The 27,965-nt window shown below is 38.2% G+C and overlaps 1 protein-coding gene across 1 annotated transcript; it reads right to left on the minus strand.

Moving 5' to 3' along the window:
- Nucleotides 1–323: 323 nt before the first annotated feature.
- Nucleotides 324–27,389, minus strand: LOC131427399 (uncharacterized). Its single transcript, XM_058590551.1, has 2 exons — nt 27,214–27,389; nt 324–1,663 (listed from the first exon to the last, which is right to left on the minus strand). The coding sequence occupies exons 1-2, from the start codon at nt 27,238–27,240 to the stop codon at nt 440–442; spliced, it is 1,251 nt and encodes a 416-aa protein (XP_058446534.1). The 5' UTR covers nt 27,241–27,389; the 3' UTR covers nt 324–439.
- Between the last annotated feature and the right edge of the window lie 576 nt (nt 27,390–27,965).

The following is a 27,965-nucleotide window of genomic DNA, read 5'->3' on the forward strand; positions in this document are numbered from 1 at the left end:
TGCACGATTCAAACGAGAAGGGGGTTAGTCTGGCACCCATCATCAATAAAGCAAACGGTTAGAAGTGTGAAATTTCCAATTTGCAAAACGTTACGGATCATATTGCTTAACCTTCTGAGCTAGTAATAAGATGTTGCTGTGTATCTCACACAACAAGACTATTCTTAAATGTCGACACACGTGCCTTCAAGAGCTGTTTACAACTGGAACATTGGGAAAAGTGAATTCAAAACTATATGATGATTCCGTTTAAATAATTGCCTTATCCGAAAACAATCAAAAGAAGGAGATACTTCACCGCAGAATAAATGAAAATCAAGGGAAACTATTCTAATTCTATTTTATCTTCATGCATTGCTAATCTTACACTATCTTAATCGAAAACAATAGTTTATATCTTGTAAAAACAATAGGGTTTCCTAATAACAGCCCAACAAGCTTACCAACCATGATGATGATGATGTTTGTGTTTGTTGAAAGTTTTCTCAATGGTAATAGTTTTTCGTATGCCGTTACCACCTTGGTTTATTCCACCGTATCCTCCACCGCTGCCTCCAAAACCGTGGCTTCCCCCACCGTAGCCGCCGCCACCACCACCGTGGCCACCCTGACTTCCACCATCGTAGCCTCCCCCACCATTGTAGCCAGACTGTCCACCACCGCTACCGTAGCTTCCAGACGATGCGAAACTGCTTGCCCCAGCGTAGGCAGATGCATAACTTCCACCATATGATCCACCATTTGAAGCACCATTATTGTCACTTGGCATTGGAACAGGCACAGGCCTATCGACTGGTACTTCTTTGATCACAGTAACTGGAACTGGCTTCTCGATATACACCGGATATGGTCTATCTACTGGAACTGGCACAGGTTTTTCTACGACAACTGGACGATCGACGTGTTTTGTAATAGTAATCTCTTTCCTAAATCCTCCTCCGTAATTTCCAGCTGAGCCACCTGCATGTCCTGCATAACCACCAGCCCCTCCATATCCACCATTGGATCCAGTGAAGCCCGCAGAACCATGACTACCTCCTCCGTTGGAATTTGGAAAACCACCCGAACCTCCTGTTGGAGCAGATCCTGTCGAATGGCCACCGTTTCCATGATTACCAGCACTTGCACTAGCAAAGCTACTGGCACTTGCGCTTGCAAAACTATTAGACGAACTGCCATAGTGATTGCCAGATCCTATCCCCGGTGGACTTAAATTCGTAGCTGGTGCATGTCCGCCTTGATCGTGTCCATAGGATGGGGAATAACTTCCACCATAACTACCGCTCGGGCCACCGCTCGTCGCACCGTTCGAAACCACTCCGCTGCTAGATCCACTGAATGCACCGGCAGAAGCAGCAGCACCGGCTGCCCCATTCGAACCGTGTTGTTGACCAGAACCGAAAGAAGGAGCACCATAGCCACTGCCACCTCCTCCAGCGCCACCATGACCACCACCACCACCACCGCCACCAATGCCTCCATGGCCTCCTCCCAAAAGACTGCCACCGAACCTTAACCCGAACCCGCCACCGCCAAGCGAGAAACTACCGCTGGCGCCACCTCCACCTCCGCCGAAGTCTCCGTCACCGCCATCAGATGTCAGAATTAGTTTTTTCTTTAGAAAATGTGGTGAGCTCGTTGCCACTGCTAGGAATGAAGCCACCTGCAAAAAAGGGAAAAAATTTTTCAATCTCAAAAAAATTTTTCAACGTCATATACTATTCATGAGCCATATATACGCTAATGTGGTTTATGAATGGAACTTAACAAGAATCCGTTCCTAAATCACATTTATTGAAATATACCGAATATTCCTTATTATTAGTTACAACGAAATGAAATTAATTAAATGTTGCCAACGTCATATTTTTAATTATGAATTGCTACATCAAAACTAATTCTTTTGGACAGCGAACATTAGCGATGTATTACTATTTGTGAAGAAGCTACAGTTATTTTGTATGCAGAGTTTTCCTAAAAATTTCGAATTAATTTCGGAATTGAAGAAATTTACTTCAAAGTGAAGAAAAATATGACGATGTACAGAAATCTATTTGCAGTGATGTATTTGGGGCGACGCCAATTTTCCAGAAGCTCAAAAATGTTGAAATATTTAACGATAGTTAAATTTTAAAATTGGTTCTTATATAAATTAACAAATAGTTTTCTTTGAAAAAGAAAGGGATTCATTTTTTAATTATGTTTTTTTGCTCGTAGGTGCATTATTTATGTGTTCGATGTTAAATAATGTTTTTAAAAAGACAAAAATTAATAACTTATGTTCGAGAAACTTTATTGCTGGTTCCTTTTTAAATCCTTGATTTGATTACTCGTATATGTGAAAAGCTTTAAAAATTGCTCAATGGTTTTGTGTTAGATAAATTCATAGAGAATTAACATAACATATGGATAGATATCTTGTATTGTATTGTTTGGATATGAAAATATTGATTTCCATACATGGTGGGGGGAGGGGGGATAAAGAAATCATCATTTTTGCAACTTTTTACAGAATTATCGTTCAACAAAAAATTCCAATGTTTTGCATGATGAAAAGCATTATTCGAACAACATTTTCTAATTTTTTCGATGAAAATATTGAGAAATAAGTCGGTGAAGAGGTATTTTTGAGGACACTTCTTGAAAATCGTGATTTGCGGTGTCCACTGTATCCCAGCGCAGACTAATCAGAAGTGAACAAATGAACGCAGCGTAGTTAGAGTAGAAGTTTTTCTAGTCCCCAACGTTTCTGAGTGATTTTTTAAATTTTTGGTGATTGTTCAAAGTGAGAACTTCGATTTTTCACAAAAAAAACCGCCATTTTGTAGCTGTTAAACCTCCCCAAAATAACAAACAACGAAAAGGAAAACGTTGGGGTCTGGTTTTTTATATGTAGAAAGTGCGAGCAAAATTTGAACAAAATTGGTGCAGAAGTTTTTGAATGAAGATGGACACGGACTTTCAAAACTTGCTTTCGAGAAAAACGCAAAAATCTACAAAATCAATGGAAACAATTTATTACTCCGGGGAGCTCGTAGGATCTAACATTTACAAAAAATCAAACTTTGTCTCCTATAATTGTCAAGTTTTGAAGTCAATCGGCCCAAGATTTGGCCTGTGCGCCGAGCTCTTGTTTTTTCGCTGAATGAGATAGCCATAGATAAAGGTCCATAACTTCCAGAGTTTCGTTCCAATAGGCTTGAAAATTTCACAGAATATTCTTGAGCTGTTTTACTATAAGAAAATATAAAGAAATAACAAATGATTTTTCAAAAGTGTTAGACCCTACCCGTCCCTTCAAATATTGAAAAATAAGAATTTAATGATTCGTTTATATCGACAACAATCACTGTTTTTTTTATCTGCAATAATATTGAATTATATTTTCAAATATCAACAAATGTTTTAGATCTCAAAGCGAGAATTCATCATTTGTGTAAAATTCTATCAAATTTATGTATTCATGTAGATGTATATCAGAGCGATTGATGTGTTGTGGCCGCGTTTATGTGTTCTTGTTGTAAGTATAAATAATAGAATTTTGAAGTAAAATTTCAAGTACGAGCGTTTCATTGGTGTAAAGTGACAGTATTGTGTACGAAAAAAATTAAGAATCAGATCAGGTGAAGGGAATGAGTGTGTTACAAACTGAATTTAAAATTACCAGATTTTTTTGAGTGAAGCTCCTCACTACTAATGAACTTCTCAAAAATAGACAGAAAATCCGAAATACGTTATAGATTAAGAAAACTAATTATTCCTTAATTGATCAATGGTCACTGACTATTAATTATTAGTATTGTTTAACAATTATCCTTCAATAAAAAGCATTTGGACTATTAAAAATGGCAGCTCATCAAACAGGGCTTAGGGTGGCAGCAAGCCTAAATCCGCTTCTGTCTATTTGTGTTTGATGTGCTCAACAAATAAGCAGTTCTCAGAAGTGAACAATAAGGCATCAGACTTAATATATCCGATTTAGATGGAGTTTTGCACACGTCTTATGTATAACAATTATTTATGACAGTATTATTTCTAAACACTCAGGCCCTGTTTATTAGTGAGTATTATTTTGCAAGGATAGAGAGACCAGTCCGTCGTGACTGATTTTTGAAAAAGGCGAACTTATGCACGTTCCTCGTTCAAATCTTCTAAATTCGAAACCCATTAATTGTGCAAAAATAGAGTCCACGAAGAAGTTGTGGGAAATTAGTTAGACCCTCCAAAAAAGTTTGCACTAAAAGCTAGAGATAAATACTTTTTTAATGAATTAGAAAACTAACAAAAGAGAAGGAAATTTTTAAAAAACAACATATATGTTTTTAACCCCTAATTGAACAAATATCGAATTTTCTCCCAAATAAATTTGTTTTAAACTTGTTATTAAGACCAACACTTAACCCTAATACAATTTTAGGTTATAAATAAAATTATTTACTGACAAATCTAAAGACTGTCCCAGAAAGTATGGACGCACTTTGACTTCGTTGTAAATAATACACAAATGTCAGATATTCAAATTTTATTCGATATACTGATAATATTAGACTACAACAACAGAATATTATTCTCAACATTTGCTACTTAACCATTGTAGACTAGCTGGCGCACCTTCTTGCGAACGTTCCTCATTAAATTCCATACAGACTTCTTGGCGACAAGTTTTGACACTTGTTTCCAATCTTTTTCGAACTGTTGAATGGTTTCGGCTGCCGAGACATGTTTTCTAAGATGTGCCTTCGTTAATGCCCAAAATTCCTCAATTGGTCGAAGTTGTGGCAATTTGGTGGATTCATGTTTTTTGGGACGAAAGTAACATTCTACCGTTGATTTCGAGTAGTGGCAAGAAGCAAGATCTGGCCAGAATACAACAGGATCCTTGTGGCTTCGAGTCATGGGTAGAAGTCGTTTTTGTAAACATTCCTTGATGTATATTTCGCTGTTCATTGAAGCAGTGGTGATGAAGGGTCTCGAAATCTTACCGCAGCTACAAATTGCTTGCCAGACCATAGCTTTCTTACCAAATTTTTCGACTTCAATCGATGTCTCGGACTGGTTTAACACTTGCCCTTCTCGCACCATATAATATTGTGATCTCGGAAAGGATTCGTAATCGAGTTTCACGTAGGTTTCGTCGTCCATGATTATGCAGTTCAAATTTCCAGCAATAATCGTATTGTACAGCTTTCGAACCCTCGGCCTGATCGAAGCTTCTTGTTTCAGACTACATTTTGGTTGTTTCTGTTTCTTACAGGTTCGAATATTCAAACGTTATTTAGCACGAAGAACATCATTTGACTTCGAAGTGCCCACTTTTTTGGCCACATCTCGAACTGAAATCTCCTTCTTTTGCTCGAACACCTTCAGTATATGTTTACCCAACTGAGGGTTAGCAGGACCTTTTTTTCGACTCGTTTTTGGTTTATTCTCAAAAGTGTTATCCTCACCGAACTTCCTGATTGCATATCGCACGGTTTTTTCAATTACTCCTTCCATTTTTGCTATCTTTCTCAGTGACAGTCCGCGTTCTGTGCACCATTTGTACACAATTTTTCGACGTTGTTCTGCTGAAAGTCCACGCATTTCGGAACAAACTAATGAAAACGAATAAACAACTGCACAAGTGGTTAGAGAAGAGTGTAAACAACAGGACGCAGCCATAAAAATTGACAGATTCTGAACCATTGCGAAATGGCACCGGTTTTTGGTTGCGTCCATACTTTCTGGGACAGTCTTTATAGTAATAATTTTCGGGACTTTTCCCTTATCCGAGCACAACACGGTTTGCTGTGATGCGTAAGCAGAGCAAAGTCTTGGAATTACATTTCTTTTGTGGAATTTGACCTTTCTGTTAGAACACACTTCGCAGCCGACTATTCTTAACGTTCAGAACCATTGCATGGCTAGTACTACGACCCTACTGGCACTAAGAATACTTCCAGGTAGGTACTCGAACATAAGAGAACTGGTTTGTAAGACCAGCGTCCTATGTATTGAACCGCCAACCCGGGCTACTCAAAACTATGTGTGTTTACCTTAGTTAGGTACATTGACCCTAGTAAGTTACATTTACATTAGTTACAAATTAGATCTTTGTCTATATGAACTGTAATAAAATTATACATACAATAAGATAATTCCGAAAAATAATATTTTTCCGCTATACAGAACCGTATTATAAAATCGAAGAACCTCAATAGCCCTAGACAACAAAGAGACGCTCAACGATAGTATTTATGAACAGTTGAAGATGAAAATAAATCAATTGGCAATTTAACGCAAAACTAAATTTACCTGACGCGCCATCTAAGTTTCGTTTTTTAACCACTCTTTGAATGACGATTGAATTTTACCAGACCCTGTCAGCTTGGAGCGAAATCAATCTTCAGTTCAGCAACGCCATCGCGCGGTATCACATTCAACCTATCATGTCAATTGTATGGATGCGCAGTGCTGCTATTTTGGCGCGCACGAATTTGACATTTCTCTCCCTTACTTCCATGTACGAGATTCGATACGGACTCGCCTGAGGGCGACATGCTCGCAAAAAAGGATGTTGCCATTGATTTGTTCGGGAAATGTGAGAGCTGGATGTCTTGTTAATATGATGTCTTTGATTTTACACAGGCTCTCATATAATTTCAATTATATTGCACAATTTTAGGATCTGTTACAAGAACTGCTCATTTAAAAATCTAAGAAAATTAATTTTCTTCTATCTCATGTAATCATTATTGATTATATAGGATATGTTGACAAATGTTGAGATCCGAAATTTGTTTCGGTTTGGTTGAGGTTATTTTGAACGCTAGAGGAATAAATCAAAAGGCGGTAAAAAACTATTTCTCATCATAATAGCGCATATTTGGTTAGGTTTGCGCATCTGCACGGTCGTACAAATAACGTTTCATGATTCACGCGACGAATAAACTGATTTGAAAATTATCAACATAACCTCTTCTCACATGAGCAAATGTACAACGTACAATAAGTTATGAATGATTTGATTTTCATTGCATTTTGACAGATAAACTTGCAATCATCATCCTTGCACACGTATGCCTCTAGCTGTGAAACACAACTTTAGATAGCCCATATGACATATACACTTTTTTGTTTCAAACGAAATGAGAATGGAAGCACTGTTAAAATAGACTTCAGTTTTATAGCATGCTACATCTAACTAATTAGAAGCTCTAGTCTACCCAAAGGCGTTATATTTATTTACATTTTGATTCGCATTATCAACTTATACGAGCTGAAACTCTTTCATTGACACCTTGCATTGGTTTGGCGTTTCCCACGTAAACGCAGTAGGGGCGAAAGATTACAATGTAATTGTTTTCTTCAAAAGTGATCGAAATATGAACGAAGGCCAAATATATTTTATTCAAAGTATTGGCTCTCGATTTCAGCACGTTTTGTCTATCTTTTGTGATGGATACAATTAAATAAAAAAATCATTGCCGTTTCAACCTTCCGAGCGAACGGACGTGATTTGGATTTACTGCGAAAGCATTGAAAACCAGTTGTGTGTGTGTGATAAAGTGGTCGGACGATATTGTGTGATAGACAATAGTGCTTTTTCCTCTGATAGGTTTTTTTTTTCGTATTATATAATAGAACAGTGCCTTATTGCGAGCGGTCGATCGAAACGGTACCGTTAGCCGATTATTGTGAGGTGTGAGTGAGGATTATAAACAAGCGGCCATTGTGTGAGGATTATAAATAAGTGTGCCTTTTCCTCTCGGAGGTTTTTTGCACATCATCAAAGCGGCGATACGCCGATCGACGAAGTCCAGCTTGGTGTCCCCCGTTGGATCTTTGTTAAGTACCTTTACTTCGTTTATTTTTATTTCTTTATTTGACCATTATATTTCCCCCCGAATCATTTGTTTTTGCGCGGAAGTAGTTCCGCTATGTCTAATTTAAAACCTGCCCCCCCCGCTCCCGATGTTCAAATGGAGACTTCCCTTGTCAGTAAAAAGTCCCGCATAAAGAGCTATCCTGATGGGCTCGCACTACCGGCCGGGCCTTACGCGGTCTATTTCCGGACCAAATCAAAGGAAAAAAAACTGAATATTTTAAAAATATCGCGGGACCTGAATTCGCGATATAATACCATAAAAAGTATAGATAGAATACGGCCAGACAAGCTCAGGGTCCTGTTTACCAGCTCAAAACAGGCTAATGAGCTTGTTCAAAATGATCCTTTTACGCTGGAGTACCGCGTCTACGTGCCAGCTCGTGAAGTCGAAATCGACGGTGTGGTCACCGATTCGAGTTTGACTTGCGAGGATATTCTTAAGTACGGGGCGGGTTGTTTTAAAGACCCCTCACTTAAGAATGTCAAGATACTGGATTGCAAGCGATTGCATTCAGTATCGATCGCCGGGGATGGAACAAAGTCTTATCCCCAATCAGACTCTTATCGTGTGACCTTCGCCGGCTCGGCATTGCCCAACTACATCCTCTTGGACCGGGTTCGTTTGCCTGTTCGTTTATTTGTACCCCGGATAATGAATTGTACCAATTGCAAACAACTGGGGCATACAGCTACCCATTGCAGCAATAAGCCACGTTGTGCTAACTGTGGGGAAGCTCATGCGGACGGCTCTTGCGGTAAGGATGCTGAAAAGTGTCTCTACTGTAAGGAGGGTCCGCATGACCTCTCTGACTGTCCCGCTTACAAACTGCGAGGAGATCGGATGAAGCGTTTTCTGAAGGAACACTCCAAGCGTTCCTTTGCCGAGATGGTTAAGAGTGCCACCCCTCCTAAACAGGCAACGAATCCATATGCCTGCTTGTCAACTGACGAGAGCGATTCTGACGACCCTTTGGAAGGTCCATCTTCAGCGGTCCCTCGTAGCTGTAGGAAAAGAATGAATAAATCTTCTCATAAGCTACCTAGTAAGGGTTCGAAGGTGTCTTCCGAAGGGCTTCGAAAAGTTACAGCTAACGGGAATCGGGAAAAATCACCGAAGCAAAAAGCTCCTGGTCTCGGAAAACTCAATTCCGAGATGGAATTCCCACCGCTTCCAGGGACTAAAAAATCCCCAAGCGTCCCTGAAAATCCACCAGAGAACCAACTAGGTGCTGGACTTATAAAGTTCTCTGATGTTGTGGACTGGATTTTTACAACTTTCAATATTTCAGACCCTCTTAGAAGCATTTTAATTGCTTTCATGCCAACAGTAAAAACATATTTGAAGCAGTTGACTGCAAATTGGCCCCTTCTTTCAGCGATTGTATCTTTCGATGGCTAAATCATCCACCGAGGTCACGGATCTAATCACTGTTTTACAGTGGAATTGCAGAAGTATTATCCCAAAAATAGATTCATTTAAATTTCTAGTAAACAATCTGAAATGTGACGCATTTGCATTGTGCGAAACTTGGCTAACTTCTGAAATATTCTTAAACTTTCACGATTTTAACATTATTCGTCTGGATCGAGATAATCCTATGGAGGAGTACTTTTGGGGATCAAAAAGTGCTATTCTTTCTATCGCATTAACCTCCCCTCGATACCAGGTATTGAAGTTGTCGCATGTCATGTTACAATCAAAGGTAAGAACCTTTGCATTGCTTCCATCTACATTCCCCCAAGAGCCTCGGTTGGGCATCGGTGGCTCAGTGATATCGTAGAGCTCCTTCCTGCACCGACGTTGGTTTTAGGAGACTTTAACTCACACGGTACGGGATGGGGCTGTCTTCACGATGATAACAGATCAACTATGATCCATGATATCTGCGACAACTTCAATATGGCAATCTTGAAAACGGGAGAAATGACACGGATTCCTGCACCACCAGCAAGACCAAGTGCGCTGGATTTATCCCTTTGCTCGACATCGCTACGGTTGGATTGCACGTGGGAGGTAATTCCTGATCCCCACGGTAGCGATCATCTACCGATCGTAATATCAATCACCAGCGGCTCAAAACCATCGAAGACAATCAATGTTTCGTATGATCTCACACGAAATATTGATTGGAATAGCTATGCGACCTCGATATCTGAGAAACTTGAAAGAACTCAACAACTTCCTCCGGAGGAAGAGTACACGTTTTTGGCTGGCTTGATTCTCGACACCGCGACTCAAGCTCAGACGAAACGTGTACCCGGCGCGAAAACTAACATCCGTCCTCCCAACCCGTGGTGGGACAAAGAGTGCACAAATTTAAACGCGGAGAGAGCCTCCGCGTATAAAATATTCAGAAAAAATGGAACACCTGATAATTACCGGAATTACGCGGCGTTAGACGTTAAAACTAAGAACTTGATTAGAGCCAAGAAACGCGGTTACTGGCGTCGGTTTATAGACGGCTTAACGAAAGAAACATCTATGAGTACTCTTTGGAACACAGCCTGACGAATGCGCAATCATAACACCACGAATGAAAGCGAGGAATATTCCAACCGCTGGATATTCGATTTCGCTAAAAAAGTATGCCCAGACTCTGTTCCGGAACAGAAGATCACCCGCGCCGCGACACCAAATACAAACGAAACACCGTTTTCGATGGTAGAGCTCTCACTTGCACTCTTGTCATGTAACAATAAAGCCCCGGGATTAGACAGAATAAAATTCAACTTGTTGAAAAATCTGCCAGACCCCGCCAAAAGGCGCTTGTTGAGTTTATTCAATAAGTTCCTTGAGGACAACATTGTTCCACATGACTGGAGACAAGTGAAAGTGATCGCCATTCAAAAACCAGGAAAATCAGCCTCCGATCACAATTCGTATCGGCCGATTGCTATACTTTCCTGTATCCGGAAATTGTTCGAAAAAATGATTCTCTTCCGTCTAGACAATTGGGTCGAAACTAATGGCTTACTTTCAGATACACAATTTGGTTTCCGCAGGGGTAAAGGAACGAACGATTGTCTTGCGTTGCTCTCAACAGAAATTCAAATGGCATTTGCTCGTAAAGAACAAATGGCGTCAGTTTTCCTAGACATTAAGGGGGCTTTTGACTCAGTTTCTATAAATATCTTATCTGAGAAGCTGCATCAGCATGGTCTTTCGCCAGTTTTGAACAACTTTTTACATAATCTATTGTCTGAGAAACACATGTATTTCGCGCATGGTGATTTGTCGACAATACGATTCAGTTACATGGGTCTTCCTCAGGGCTCATGCTTAAGCCCCCTTCTATACAATTTTTACGTAAACGACATCGATAAATGTATCAACACATCTTGCACGCTAAGACAACTTGCCGATGACAGCGTTGTGTCTATTATAGGACCCAAAGCTGGCGATCTGCAAGGGCCGTTACAAGATACTCTTGCCAACTTATCCACATGGGCTCTTCAAATGGGTATCGAGTTCTCTACGGAGAAAACTGAGCTGGTTGTATTTTCGAGAAAGCGAGAACCAGCACAATTACAGCTTCAACTAGGGGGTGAAACCATAGCTCAGGTCTTCACATTTAAATATCTCGGGGTCTGGTTCGACTCCAAAGGCACCTGGGGATGTCACATTAGGTATCTGAAAAGAAAATGCCAACAAAGAATCAACTTTCTTCGTACAATAACCGGGTCGTGGTGGGGTGCCCATCCAGGAGACCTGATCAGGCTGTACCAAACAACGATATTGTCCGTGATGGAATACGGATGCTTTTGCTTCCGATCCGCGGCGAACACTCATTTCATCATGCTGGAAAGAATTCAGTATCGTTGTTTGCGTATTGCCTTGGGTTGCATGCAATCGACTCATACGATGAGCCTCGAAGTGCTGGCGGGTGTTCTCCCATTGAAAAACCGGTTCTGGGATCTCTCATATCGTTTGCTCATTCGATGCGACATTTTGAATCCTCTGGTGATTGAAAATTTCGAAAGGTTAGTTGAGCTTAATTCTCAAACCCGTTTTATGTCCTTGTATTTTGATTACATGGCTCAGAATATTAATCCTTCTTCGTTTGTTTCCAACCGTGCTCATTTCTTGGATACTTCTGATTCTACTGTGTTTTTCGACACATCCCTGAGAGAAGAAATTCGTGGAATTCCGGCTCACGTGCGCCCTCAAGTGGCCCCAAATATTTTTTATAATAAATTTAGAACAGTCAACTGTGAAAAGGTGTTTTACACTGACGGATCAAACATTAACAAGTCCACAGGCTTCGGCATCTTCAATCAAAACATCACCGCTTCTTACAAACTCAGTGATCCGGCTTCAGTTTACGTCGCAGAATTAGCTGCTATTCAGTACACCCTCGAGATCATTGAAACCTTGCCCAAAGACCATTACTTCATTGTCACGGACAGTCTAAGCTCAATAGAAGCTCTCCGGGCAATGAAGCCAGGAAAGTGTCCCCCATATTTCCTGGGGAAAATACGGGAACATTTGAGTACTTTATCTGAACGGTCTTATTTAATATCGTTAGTCTGGGTCCCTTCGCATTGTTCCATTCCGGGCAATGAAAAGGCAGACTCATTGGCTAAAGTGGGCGCATTAGAAGGTGATATTTATGAAAGACCAATCTGCTTCAATGAATTTTTCAGTATCTCTCGTCAGAAAACTCTCGAAAGTTGGCAAACTTCATGGAGCAATGACGAACTGGGACGATGGCTACACTCCATTATCCCTAAGGTATCGACGAAACCTTGGTTCAAGGGGATGAACGTGAGTCGTGATTTCATTCGCGTTATGTCACGACTCATGTCAAATCACTATACATTCAACGCACATCTCCGGCGTATCGGGATCGTGGAGAACGGGCTCTGCACCTGTGGCGACGGTTATCAGGACATCGAGCATGTCGTGTGGTCGTGCGTAGAGTATCGCGACGCCAGGTCGAAGCTACTGGAATCCCTCAGGGCCCGAGGTAGACCGCCTGAGGTTCCGGTTCGGGATGTGTTGGCGAGTCGGGATAGTTCATATATGCTTCTCATATACCAGTTTCTCAAACACATTAATATACAAGTGTAATCTGTTACATCTGGCTTAGAAAGTTCCTCCTATTTATCGACGTTGTTTCAACTGTGGCTAAGAATTATTTCTCAACTGCAGGTTCGACACTAACTTCCGCCGATTATCCCGATTCCTCATCTGTCCACCATCTTCATCGGAACTAACAAGATCTTTTTGCTGTCACTAACCTTCGCTTCCCCCGTCCCCGTCTTTTCACCATCTCGATGTCAACTAATTAGATCTCTGTCGTTTTAGTCATTTCATTCCCATATCCCCATTTTACTTCGTTTTCCGCAATATTTACTTCGCTATCTTTTTTTTTTCATTTTCTTCTGTAACAACACCATCATCGCCCACGGAAACTTATCAACAGCATGCGGGCCACCCGCCGGGTATTCGTAACCTGGGGGTGTTTCCCGCGGACCCACACGGACCGAAGAATGCGGCCAACATGAATATTCACCAACGCCATATGGAAGACTCTCATGAAATATTCAGATCACCGGCCGATCACCACATGAAGGCTGGATCTGCCAAAGTCAACCACTGCGACCCAAATATGACATTACTTAATGATACAACCCTAGTTTTAAGTTAGTCGTAAATTTTAAATTAGTAAAAGCCCTTGGCATCTTAGAGCTTAAGCAGTGTGCCTTAAACATTATATTCTTGAATAAAAAAAAAAAAAAAATTAAATAAAAAATCTTCACTATTCATTGTAATTCACTTATAGAGCCATTTTAGCACATCTTCGAAAGTTTGGACGTCTTGTGCAGTTAGTGCTTGTCCAATCGATGAAAAAAGATGATAATCAGAAGGCGTCAGATCTCGTAAGTATAGCGGGTGTGGTAAGCAGGCCCGTACCCAGGATTTCATTTCGGGAGGGGCCCAAAGATTAAAAAATAATGATACTGAAGATTGCTTATGTATCTAATTCTCGGTGTGCCTCTTATGGCTGTTTTTAACATACACTTTAAACTTTTCCACTGTAACTGATATTGTTTATATTTCATTACGTTTACTGTCTTGTTATTTCTGTAACACATGTCTGAGACATTCTAAATAATTTTATGTTTTTGATCAATCAGCCATCAGCCATCAGTCAGTCATCAGCCAAGTGGACTACATTGAGAACCGTTCAAACACTTATGTTGACATAAAAAATAAAAATATAAATTGTTCTGAACTGATTATGTTACTGATGGAGACTATATTCATGAATAAAGTTGAGTTTTCTCGAAAAATGTTCATGGTCATAGAGATGGTCGAACTAGTAACTTATTAAACCAGAAATTCGGGTTCAAGTGGCCGAACCCTGACCAAATATTAGAGCCCGACCCGTACTCGGTTAAAATTGAATAAAAAAAATCGTTGCCCGTACCCGACCGGAATCTGACAAACAATTTTTTTTCTAAGCCCGAACCCGGCCCGTTCCCTCGGGTTCGAACCGGGTTTCGAGTACAAATACCCATCACTAATTAGTTAGTCACCGGACTTGCTGATGCACGTGTTATTGTCCATCTTTCGCACTCTTATTATCATTGTATAGTATCTCAACACCAAAGCGAAATTATATGGAGAACCAACTAATTTCAAAATTGGATAGCTGCTTCAACTAATACTCATTGATTCAACTAATATTTACACTGTCATTTCTAATAATCTGATAATTGCAAAACGATGGTTGTTTTCGAATACTGTCAATTGTATCAGAATTAATACATGGTAAAATCGTTATTATTCGTCACTCTTTATGCTAGATAAATGAAATGAGGAGTTGTAGTGCTTGTCTTTGGAAATGCAACATATTGAGTTAGTTGCAGCATATTGAGTTAGTTAACTCATGAGATTTTTCATCAAGAAAAAAACGAAACAATCGGGTTGTTTCAAACGCCAACTTCAATAGTTAATATTTATTCTATCAACGAAGCATTACAAATTTGTGTTTTGATTCAGCTTTCACATATTTGAACAGTTTTCAAATATCAGAATTTGTTGTCATAGATATTTTTAAAAAAATCTCTCTGAAATGTTTTTTGAATTTCTAACTAGCAGAATTTCAGTTCAGTCATTAAAATAATTGATTGAACTAGCTAAAATGCTTAAAACATTCAAATCATGCACTTTTCAGTATTATCATCTACATTAGTTGTTTCTACACAATTGATTGCTGATTTAATAAACATGGGTTAGTTCTGCTGCTCTATTAAGGACGAATATTGTCTTATATTCTATTGACCAATTTATACCTAAAAATATATATCGTAAATCTATTCACCATCCTTGGTCGAATCCCACTTTAAAACGTTACAAAATTGCCAAACGATCAGCACTAAAAAAATCGCCAAACGACCTTCATTACTTCTTAGATCACATTATGTTCATCTCAATAATCGTTACAAACGCCTGAACAAATCGCTTTATTGCGCGTTTCAACGTCGCATCCAAAAAAATCTTAAACTCATCCCTAAACACTTTTGGAACTACGTGAACGAACAGAGGAAAAAATCAGGATTACCGACCTCAATGAGACTCGACGGCATTGAACGGTCTACCACACTTGGAATTTGCGATTTGTTTCGCAAACATTTTAGTAGTGTTTTCTCTGAAGAACATCTAACTGATCAAGGAATATCTCTTGCGGCGAAAAATGTCCCTCTCCGTTCTCAAATTGGATGTCATCCTATTATCTCAACTGCTACTGTGAGCTCAGCATGTCCCAAGTTGAAACGGTCATCTAGTGCTGGACCCGATGGAATCCCATCTGTGGTAATAAAAAACTGCTCTGGCAGCCTATTAGTTCCACTATCCATTATATTCAACTGCTCCTTACGTTCAGGAACTTTTCCTGAAATATGGAAGAAAACCTATGTGTTTCCTGTTTATAAAAAAGAAAACAAGTGTACAGTATCCAACTACCGCGGAATAGCAGCTTTGTGTGCCGTATCTAAGCTGTTTGAAATCATAGCTCTGGATTTTATAACACATAATTGCTCTAACTACATATCTGAGACTCAACATGGTTTCATGCCGAATCGTTCGACGTCTCCGAATTTAGTATCCTATACTTCTTTTATCATACATTCGGTACAGTCACGACTACAGGTAGATTCTATCTACACCGATTTCTCCGCTGCGTTCGACAAGATTAATCATCAAATCACAATCTCAAAGTTAAATAGACTAGGATTTAACGGGTCATTTCTGAATTGGCTTCACTCATATCTTACTGGTCGCGAAATGATAGTGAAAATAGGAGATTACAACCTTACCATTCGCCGTTACCTCTGGAGTTCCTCAAGGAAGTCACCTTGGACCGTTTATTACCGTTTTACTTTATCTCAACGATAAAACTTTTTCGATCAAGTGCATGAAACTATCGTTCGCCGATGACTTCAAATTATTTCATGACGCACAGCTGACGCAGAGTTCCTACAAGAGCAGTTGAATAATTTGACTGACTGGTGTAATATCAACAGAATGGTTTTGAACGCCTCCAAATGCTCCGTCATCTCTTTTAGTCGCAAACAGTCTATAGTCAGTTTTGACTATAATATTTCACAAATTGTTCTGGAACGTACATCGTCTGTGAAGGACCTTGGTGTCCTCCTGGACTCTAAGTTAAATTTCAAGGAACACATTGAGTTTACTATCTCCAAAGCCTCCAAGCTGCTAGGTTTCATTTTCCGCTTTACTAAAGAATTCGATTATGTACATTGCTTGAAAGCATTATATTGTACCGCTCGAATACGCCTCGGTTGCCTAGTCACCGTACTACCAAAATGATATCCAACGCATTGAAGCAATTCAACGGAAATTTGTTGGATTTGCTCCGCGTCGGCTTCCTTGGAGAAACCCTTGGAACCTCCCAAGTTACCGTGCCAGATGCAAATTGATTGACCTCGATTTGTTATCTGCCCGTCGCGACGTCAGCAAGGCTACTTTTGTGGTTGGTCTTCTGCAATCAAGAATAGACTGCTCCGAGCTCCTAAAGCATTTACAAATTGATATCCATCGCCGTAATCTTAGAAACTATTCTTTTCTTAGGACCCCCTATGCTAGAACTAATTATGGGTATAACGAGCCTTTCGCCAGCATGTGCCGAATATTCAACCACTGTTCCAATTCATTCGACTTTAATCTATCACGAAACGTTGTCAAGAAATTGTTCCTAGGGTTATTATCTAATTAGTTTTAGTTTTAGTTAGTTTAGAAATACTATGTTTATGTGAAATGTATCATTTGGATGATTGTAATCTGTTGATGCTAAAGATGAGGAGGTCTTATGCCTGTTGGAAAGCAAGTTTTACAGAAACCGGGCTTTTCCCTGCTCCAAATAAACAAATAAACAAATGAGTCATTGTAAAACTGCCAGTATAAGAAATTCAATAAAATTGTTGCATTTGTTCAAAGCTTGAATTAAAAATTGATACATTGATTTGCAATTTTCGCGTCGCTATAACAACAGTGTTGCACATGTGGTGGTAAACTCAATTCGTCCGCACCTCTGACGCCGTTTTTAATATGGCGATTCGAGGGCAATATTATCAATCAAATTGTTCCACTAGAGTAATGCGAGTATTTGTTTAGTGTCACAGAAGAGCGGGCGTTTTAGTCAGGTGGCTCTCCAGTAATGAGATAACCATTGGCACAATTAGTCTGCATTGAAGAAGTTGTTATTGAAAGAACCTTTAAAACAATAAGTCAACTGATACTGTAAATTCAACTGAATGTTGCATTGTCGCATAATTAGATACCGACTAATGTAAAACTCACCCTACACAAACAATCAATTTGCAAACCAAATATTACCCGTGATTTCAACGTTAGTGTTAAATAATGAACGGTACCCACGTCTAACTAAGATCTAAGATTAAATGTGTTCTGTGTCTTTCGAAAGTGAAATCTGGGGAGTATGAAGAGCATATGGTTCAACCGGAATCAATGAGAAAGTGCCAGCACATCTCCTCGCCAATCCATCATCACCACAACAATCTCATCTTGGGTAATCAATCACAAGCATGCTACAGTTGGTGTTAATTAATAGCACCGTAATTAATTGCGGATTACATCTTTTTGAAATAACAACAACATGGTGCAGCGCCCATAACGAGGTTTTTGAATATTAATTCCGGTCCGCCGGGGGTCGGAGTGCCGTATCGGTGTTTATTCTGAAGATGTCAATTAAACCTGTTGACACGATGGATTCGCGGTGCTTGTGGCAGCGACACTTTGATCTTTGCACCACACTAATGATTTCGGATGGCGGATAATGAAGTACGCTTCGGTCTAGCAACCAACGCGTGAGATCCAATCACTGGAAATTATCGGTGCTGATAAAATCCAACGGAACTCGATCACTCAGACGGATATGGAAAAACAACACAGTGGAAAGTTGCTGCAGGTACTCGTCAAAACAACTGGATTGGAAAAGTTTTTCAAATTAACAACAGATTACTGCTAGTGCTGTGCGGCAATCCAAAATCAGTGGCGCCAAATCATATTTGACCGGTGGTGGCGTCATTTGGCGCATGTTATTACTTATTATTGTGAATTCTCAAGTAAACACGGCTGTCGCAGTCTTATGGTTAGAAAGTAATCTTGTTTATTAAAAGAAAATATCTGTGCTTCGTTGTTGTGTTTAGCACTTGGCATGTTCTAAAATTGACCAGACAAAGTAGCACCAGACATCGACACTCTGACTATAAATGATAGCCTTAAAAAGACCGAAACAGAATGGCTGGAATTTTACTATTTCATGGCTAAATGCGCACTGCAAAATCTAGCCTGAGAAAAATTCGCAAATTAATATTGCTTCTTTTTATTTCTGAATTTTTGAATCTCTTACTTTACATTTGAATGCCCCCTCTTTATGTTCGGCACATTATCCACAGTCTTTTGTACGAAAGCCTATTCTCATTTTTTAGCGAAGGTCGCTTCACTCCACAATTACCGAATATCTTTCTATTGGACGAAGTTCTGTGATGTTCGTGGAATTGAAGTCCTTTGGTACAATGTTGGTATTATTTCCTGTACACCAGTCTTTACCGGTTTTTATAATAATTGCAAGACACCAATTTAGACCAAAATAATACAGCACTTATGATCTTTTAGATATATGGTAGTAGCAGTTTTAGCAGACGTAGAATTTATAATTTATCGTGCCTGTAGTTATACAGATTTCGCTCTTCAAACCATAACTACAAAAAGCCTGCCAAATCGTGTGCACTTAAGTCTCCTATTATGCTAATTTGCAAAGTTATGCGAATTTTTGAAGCGTTTTTATGCGAGTTTTCTAGTTTGCAGGTTTCTTATGCATATTTTCGAAGTAATGCGATTTTTATGCGGTACGTATCCCTCGCATAAAAAAATACTTGGGTATATTTAATAGAGAACTTAAACATCTCCAGGGGGATGCTTGTTTATAGATAGTTGAAATATTTAAAAATAAGACCCTAAATTTTCAGAACGCGACTCACATTATTTTTCACCCAATAACTTATTTGAGTCCTCGGTCTTCCGTCGACCATTGTAGTTCTCTACAACTACTAATTGTTTATATACTTGAGCGTTTGAGCTTCATTTTTCAAGAAAGAAGAGAAATTGTTTAGTTTCTTCGCAGTAAAAAAACTCTCAGAAAGCCGAGGGGGACGACAGATCCGGTTTTTTCAAATCAAATACAAAAAGTCAATGGAAAGCGAAAAAAACTACATCTTTCCAAACATCTAGATCGATCCGTTTCTAAACGTGTAAAAGAAAGTCAAAGAACACATGATCTCTTAAAAAGTTTCTGTTACTGGTCTTGACATTCACTAAGTGTTCACATGGATTCGTCAGCTGATTGGTAAAATGAAATTTGAGTTAAACAACATTGAAAATTTGTTTTCCTAGTAACTGGGAGCATGAAGATGGAATATATTTCAATTTATTGTAGCCCTTTGAAGGTTTACCCAAAGATACCTCTGTCTGTGATATTAAACCGGTTTAATAATTTGTCAGATACTAAGACTGGCCATTTTTATGTTTAGAAACGTTTTTCATTAATACTGAAGCAAAACCCGAATGAAGCTTTTTTTTAATATTAAATATGTTATTAAAAATCTTATAGAAATGGTAACAGTTCATTTTTTTACTTTAATACATATTAACAGCAAACTATACATTTCACATAACGAAACTCATTTTCAAATTATACATGGAAACGTCAAAAATTGAGTAGTTACCATAAATAATAATGAGTAACTCTTACTCTAAATTTGAGTTTAACGCAAAAACTCGTTTTATGTTACTATTCGCAAGATCAGTCTAAAAGCTGTAATAACCATTTGTAGCAACAAGTTCTATTTTTTGTTAGTGAGATCGCGTATTTCAAGAGTGAGTCGCTTAATACAAACGGTGTTGTGTCTGCAAAAACCACAATTTTTAGACTGTCCTCTTGGTTGTGCCATCGACGCAGTTATTGTGTCCAGAAGGGATCCGTACTGTGCTTCAGAATGGAAACAAATATGCTCAAGTGTGTCATTTATGAGGAACAAGTGTCTGATTGGTATCTGAGCAGTACTGACATGTATGTTAAGCTACGATTGACACACTACTCCAAGCGATCGCCACTTGATATGATATCTCGAAGTTAGAAATCGGAATAATAAATAAACACAGTATGATTATTTTATGTATTGCGTGTCAATTACTTAATATTTGAATACAATACAATTAAAAAAAAGAGCAATTTTACGCAAATTTGGTATATGTGGAATAAATTTTCATTCAGAATTTAACTAACTCTATTTTTGGCTCATGGGCACAAAAAACATTTTTCAGTAAATGAGTAGATTTTACCCAAAAATCGTTTCCAGTGGAAGAACTCAAATTTGAGTAACTAAGGAGTTACTCTAAATTAGAGTTGTTCCACTTTTTCTATAGATGAGTGGGATCTTACTCATTTTTGATTAACTATTTTCAAACGTGTAGCTTTCAAACGAGCCTAAACTTGTCAATGTCGGTTTAGCCATCTTGAGCAAATAAAGCGGAGAGTAAAAATGCGGAGAGATTTGTCGTTCACGTCACTTATATTTTTATTATAACATTATAACTAAGAAGTGACTGATCTTCGAACTTGATCAGTGACCCAGTAGTATCTTTTAGACAAGAATTAGTTCGTGAATATTGAATATATTACTGAAAATCAAGCGGAGAGAAGAAATAGGCCTTTTTGTCTTTTACGTAACTTACAGCAACAGGAAATGACAGCCAATTGATTTTCGAACTTGATTCACAACTCAAGAGTAGCTTTTTGAAATCGTTTTGGCTGTCTCCAGTGGCGTACCGAAGGAAGGGGGGGGGGATTTGCCCTGGCGCAACATTTGAAGGGGGCGGCAAAGTCATGTTTGCACGGAACCACCCGCGATCCCATTTCAACCAGAATATTAGTTGATTTTCTGAATTCGATTGGTTGAAATTTGGTACAACTAATCGATTGTTGTTTTAACTAAACTGTCATTTTTGTTTTTCGATTAGCAGAAACGAGGGTTGAAAAAAAAATGCTGTCAATTAGTGAGGACACATACCTTTCAATTTCAACAAATATTTTAGTTGAAATAACTGGTGTTGTTATTTAAACAAAATTCTGTTAGTTGAAAAATAAATCGGTTTTATTTGTTTTAGACATTGCAAATAGTTGAATCAACTATAACAATGTTATTGATTTGCGAAAATAATCAAAATATACTTACTGATACACGTTATTTTCTATTTGAAATAAATTCGGAATGTTGAGATTCATGAAATAAATATCGTTGTTAAAATATAAACAGTATTTTATATTGACATGTAATATCATTAGGGATGGGAAAACCACCGATCACTGCTGATTTCAAGTGATCTTAACCAAGGAATAAATTATCATTACGAAATCAGGACTGATCTGATCTCTAAGTCATTTTGTTTTTTGTATGATCATGATCATGTCAAGTCGAGATCAGTAAAGATCTAAATTCTAAAAATATACTTCTGATTCGATCGGAAATGATTGATGTAGAAAAACGTTTTTAATCAACAAAAGTGCCCGGAGGGGCGAGTAAATTAGCGAAATTATTAAATTTACCTAAAATGAGTATTGAAAGATGATGCCTTCAAACGGTTGAACTAAACTTATGCACTGATAATTTTAGTCAATTTATATGCACTTGGGTGCATCAACCGCTGGGAATTAGAATTTTGCGACGGCAATTCAAACGCGCCATTCAATCGCAGCGCGTTCTGTGTGTTTGAAACCCTTCGCTCCTGTTACTTTTATAAATTAAATTCATGTCAAAAAGCGTTTTAGTGCTAATGCATGAACATCATCATCGGTATCAAACAGCTGGAAGTAAAACAGCCTGCTGGAAGTAAATCAATGATCGAATTTGAAGCATAAAAATTTTGCGCATACCTGAAAGATTACGAGATGATCATTCATTAACATTTTCTAATTTGTCACCAAATCTTTTTCATCTTAAACAAGGTTAACTTTATCACAACACCGCTGTTAGATAAACACTTGTTATGGAATAATAAATTTCTCAAATCGAATGGACACAATTTCACCAAACTTTTTATTTATCGATGTTGTTTTCATTGACATTTGAAGCGACGCGAAAAGATTTCAACTAAAAAAGTTGTTGATTTTGCATTGCGATTATTGTTTTGCTTTCAACTGTCTCCGGCATTTGACAGCATTCAAAACAACATATTTTTGAACTACTTGAATATATGCAAATCAAAAACCATATTGGTTGAATCAAAAAGAAATTAGTTAAATCAACTATCGCAAAAATCAAAAACTGCGATATCGCAATTTTATGATCGAAGGGTTCTCCGTGTGGGACCTTTTGTTTTGCTCGTCGAAGATCTTTACGGATTTCCTGACTTTTGTATTTTGCTCACTAATCCAACGATGGGGACGGCAAAACTCTTATTTTGCCCCGGGCGCCAAATTTCCTCGGTACGCAACTGGCTGTCTCCGAGAAAATTTAATGGAGATAAATCTCGGTTGATTTTTCATTAGGGCGTATAAGCAAGTGACAGTTTCTCTTTATTCACTCTCTTTTTCGATTATCGTGATGTGATTAAAAATATTTTCTTTGATATAACTATTCTGTTTGAAAGTCGAAAGTTTCGGGTATCATTTCATGCAAAGAGTTGAGTGATAAACGTGGAAACTGCTTGGTAATTTTTAGAAGAGAAAGTAAACAAAGAGAAACTGTCACTTTCATTCTTTTGAAAAATTAACCGAGAAATATATTTTAAAGGTACGCACACACACGTACACTTACAGACATTTTCCAATCTCGAAAATCGGTTTCTTACGCTTAGATTTGCCAGTTTTCGATTTTTTCACTTTTGTGTATTTTTCAAATAAAATATGCATGTATTGTGAACAAAATGTTTTGATTTCTTATTGCTGTAGCAGAAGTGTAGATTTTTGCCGGTAGGGTCTCGGGAAATCAGCTATTAGGATAGCCGTTTTGGAAAAAAAATACATAATAAACGGTCACAATTCAGGTGGTTACAGGTATCGCACCCCTTAAAATATTTATCGACATTTTCACGTAGTAATGCGCTCCGCTGAGACTTTAAAAGTAGTAGTTCTGGTTACCGCCAGATTCTGGCGTTTCAATTCGCAACTTACATTTTTGTATAAAGCCTTTTCATAGACTTGTTGTTCTTTCGACTCCATTTTCAAAACAATGCTTATTTTTTTATCAGTTCGTGCTCGCATCTCATACGGCAGAGTCGAAAATTGCTTACGGTCGGAACGACAAAAAGAAAGACAATACAGTGTAGTAAACAATAGAATATACGAAATGGGCAAATACAAATTAACAAAGCCTGAAACTTGGCCTACAAGACCAAATTCAATTTGTATTGATTTCAAGCGCTGAAAATGCGCCTAATTCGTATTACTGTTTTTGATTAGTTAATTTTAACAACAAAATTTCCAAAATAACTATGAAATTAGTTAAAATTGAGAATTTACTTAGCTAAAAAAACTCTTATTTTTAGAGAATGTGTTTAGTTGGCGAATATCCTGGACACAAACCAGCAATTCTTCAATCCAACACGAAATTCTCATTGACAACTAATTTTGTTATTAAAATCAGAAAATTTGTTTCTATTTATCTATCACCATCATTGCTGAAGGACAGCACAGAGAAAACATAAATTAAATTGGTTTTATTACCAAGCTAAAAAGGACAGGCTTGTTGAAACTACTTGCAAATTATTTTGACGTTTTTCGCATATGTGTTACGATATATCCATATATAAATTCCGATATAACCGATATGAAAAAATGACGCAAACTCTTAGTGGAAAGTGTATTTATTCAGAATTTGTGCGCATTTGAAACGATTGTGCGTAATAACGCTTTTACGCGGAACAGTGAAGTGAGTTTCGAATGTTGCACTCCAATTGTATATGTCAAATGATGTTGTTTGTATCTTCCGGGCTACGCCGTCCGGTGTACTATTTGTATTCGGTTTTTGAATTTCCAGAAATGACAGCACGTTTAATTGGTTAATTCAACTAAAAAATAGCCATTTTAACAAATAATTTATTATTATTAAAGGAAAGAGAATCTAAATTAGCAAAAGTAAGATATTTTTAGTTGTCTCAAAAAATAACCAGCTAAAATCAGAGAATCAACTATTTTTTTCGCCAAAACGCTGATTTCGGTCTTTCCGTGCTTATGTCAAAACGATCATACACACGATAGCAATGCGTTAGCAGAATCACCGTTACAAGGTAGATTTCACTGTGCGCGCATACCGTAGTACTACAAACTAATTGGCACCAACAAACCATTCAGGTCTGGGATCGAACATACGACAACTGACGTGCCAGACAAACGACATATGCATTTAATCACCATATCACCTAGAACATGATACATTGAACTTTAAGAATTGTGAACCAGCGATATGTTATATAAGTCGCTATTTAACTAACTTTCACATAAAGTACTAATAGTGGAACGTTTATTTTATGTTTGTTCGATGGAATACATAACAGAAATTCGTCACTTCTTGGGACTAGTTATTTTGTTTGTTTTTAAATTATAGAGGTTTTAACCTTAAGGTCATTCGCCTCTTCGGGTCAGAAAAACTGTCTGACCCTATGTGCGGGGTTGGGAATCGAACCCAGACGGGCTGCGTGAAAGGCATCGACTTACCCATCACTCTATACCCGTCCCCACACTAGTTATTGAAGTAAACATAATTCTAGTGGAGAGGGGTTTTATAACGAAATCAGTTGGGAAAAAATAATATCTGTAATCTGTTTGAAATCAGATTCAATAATCAATTAATAAATAACCAATAATTTCTCTTTTTGGTGTTCTGTGATATTTTTGCGGTTACGATCTGTAAAATATTATTTTACTGAACGTTACGTAAAATTTACCTAACATACGGTCATCTGATAAAGAACTTACTGACACGGTATGTAAACTCTGAAATGTCATTTCTTCTTTCAAGCTCAGTAAAAGTTTTACCAATTTTCAGTAAATTAGTAGGAAATAATAAAGAATTTCAGTTACCTTCATTATACATTTAGTAGAAATACAAATCTGTCCAATAACATAATTTTCGAAAGTGAAGATGTGACAAAAAGAAAATTCTGTAGTTCAAATAGATTACTGTGTATAAAATTATGCCTGGCGGCAAGTATTCTTTTAGTATATTCAAAAAGCCTTTCACAGCTTTTTATTTCAGTACTCTATTCAAATGGGAGATAATCCCACCCTTTACTAAAATTGGAACGCTAACGATGACACCCAAAAAATATGCGATCATAATATTTTTTGTGAATGTTTTTTGGAGGGTATGTGTGAACTATCAATCATTACGAGAAAATGCATTAATTAATTGGAAGAAAACATGTCTTGATTAAAAAAATGGCACCTTCCTTTTAACAGATCTCCAATAAAATTTACAAAAACAACAGAAAGATGTTTATATATTTGAGGATTACTTTGTAAATTTTGCGAACGTCGGTATTGAGTGATTAATAAGTCAATAGATTTTAAATATGATCAGTATCTAACGGGGAAAATCGATTGGAAAGTTGGCATGCGAATGCAATCATGTAATGAAAACCGCAAAACTGTTACCGCAGAGACGGGACTCGAACCCGTCGCTAACTCCTAACCGGGGAAGTCGTGACTGATTTGAACAAAATCTCGAATCAGTGTCTGCGACAAAGTAAAAGAGATGAATAATAGACTTGTGATCGATGTGATATGTCTGTTTGTGTTGAATTTGTTTCCGTAGATATAGTACGGCAAGTGAATGCCGTGGTGACTGAGTACAGCGAAGCATGTTTGGTTCTTCTAATCAATTGGGCTATCTCTTCATGTGTTTTCATATGCAGGATAATTGATAAAACGATTTCCCCGGTTAGGAGTTAGCGACGGTTTTGAGTCCCGTCTCTGCGGTAACATTTTCGCGGTTTTCATTACATAATTGCATTCGCATGCCAACTTTCCAATCTATTTTCCCCGTCAGATACTGATAATATTCAAAACTAATTCAAGATGGCTCTACGTCTTTACAAAGACTAAAATACAAATCGTTGAAAGTCAAAAGAAATAGTTCAGTTCAGTTCAGTAGAATTCATCGACATTCGTAATTATGTCGTTTTCGCTTGCTGCAAAACCTAACCCAGTTTTCATTCTAACTGCTGTCGCACCGTTTGTTTGAATCCTGCTCCGAACCTAGTTCCAACGTCGTTGAACTGAAAATCGAGTCAGTTTCGAACCTGATTCTTATATCGGGGTTGCTCACAGCCCGATGCTAAGTGCGAACCCTACACAGTTCCGTGAAAAGTGTTTGTTTGATGAAACTTCATTGGGTCAGTTTTAGTGAGTGTTTAGTGAAACGTTCAAGTCAATCTGAGTGCTTTTCATTGCTGGATTAGGGATAAGGAAAATGTCGTAAATATCGAAACATTGTTATGAATAACACAGATAAAACTATTTTCGTTCGACGCGATCTTATATATCTGACTGATTCCAATTCTTCCTATAATATTAGCGACGTAACAAAACTGTCGATGGCGGTGTTGGCGGCGCACAGGTCTAATTACAGCTAATATTGATTTACGATTAGTTAAATTTCAACTTCATCGCTGTTTGGTCTTTAATTCCAAAATATTATTCCAGTTTTTCTTTTACAATAGAAAACTTCACCACTTAATAATTTAGTCCACTCACTCAATTCATTCAGCACTTAAGAAAACCGTATTCCGAACTCACCAGTAGCACATTCACTGCTAATGCCATGTTAAATTGCCAGAATGACACTTCACCAATAATCCAAAGTCGTTAGCAGGAGTGATTTACAATCGTACCTGTGCGTAGTGACAGAACAATGTAAGCAATTCCCACCCTCTTCTTGACACTGTGACTATCCCGAACAGAATCACTAACTGGGAAGAATCGTATTGTTCTTTTATACAGCGATTATCGAAACCGTACAATGCTGGAATCAAATTCGTCAATCCAGAATCGATGGCGATGCATTCGTGTTGCAATTATCATATTTATAGCACCATCATCACCGCATCGGTTGTTGGTCAGTCGGTCGGTCGGTCGGTTGTTTGTAATGCAGCACGACGTGCACGGCATCCTACTGCCGACAATGGCGTCATCTTTTGCAATGCACATGCTGACTAGAATCGATTCTGCTTGTTTCTACACCGAAGACTTTGCCCGTCTCGGAAATTGGGAAAATCCGTCCGAGTGATTTATTCCTCGGGTGTACCGTACCGGATTATTGGAAAATCATCGTTGTCGCACTCTATTCCAGTGGCCAGTGCCTGTTGTGGTAGCGATAAACACCCACTTACTGCGTCGTTGATTGAAATGGAAAGTTGATCATCTTCCAGCTACTACGATGCCCGAACGAAAGACAGCTCGTAATTGCGTACACTTTGTTCAAGCTGGCGAAGTGGAAAGACACAGAGCAACCTTTACTACATAATTAGGAAACTCACAGAATGATTGTT

Source organism: Malaya genurostris, chromosome 2 (genome assembly GCF_030247185.1).
Source record: "Malaya genurostris strain Urasoe2022 chromosome 2, Malgen_1.1, whole genome shotgun sequence".
Classification (NCBI taxonomy): domain Eukaryota; kingdom Metazoa; phylum Arthropoda; class Insecta; order Diptera; family Culicidae; genus Malaya; species Malaya genurostris.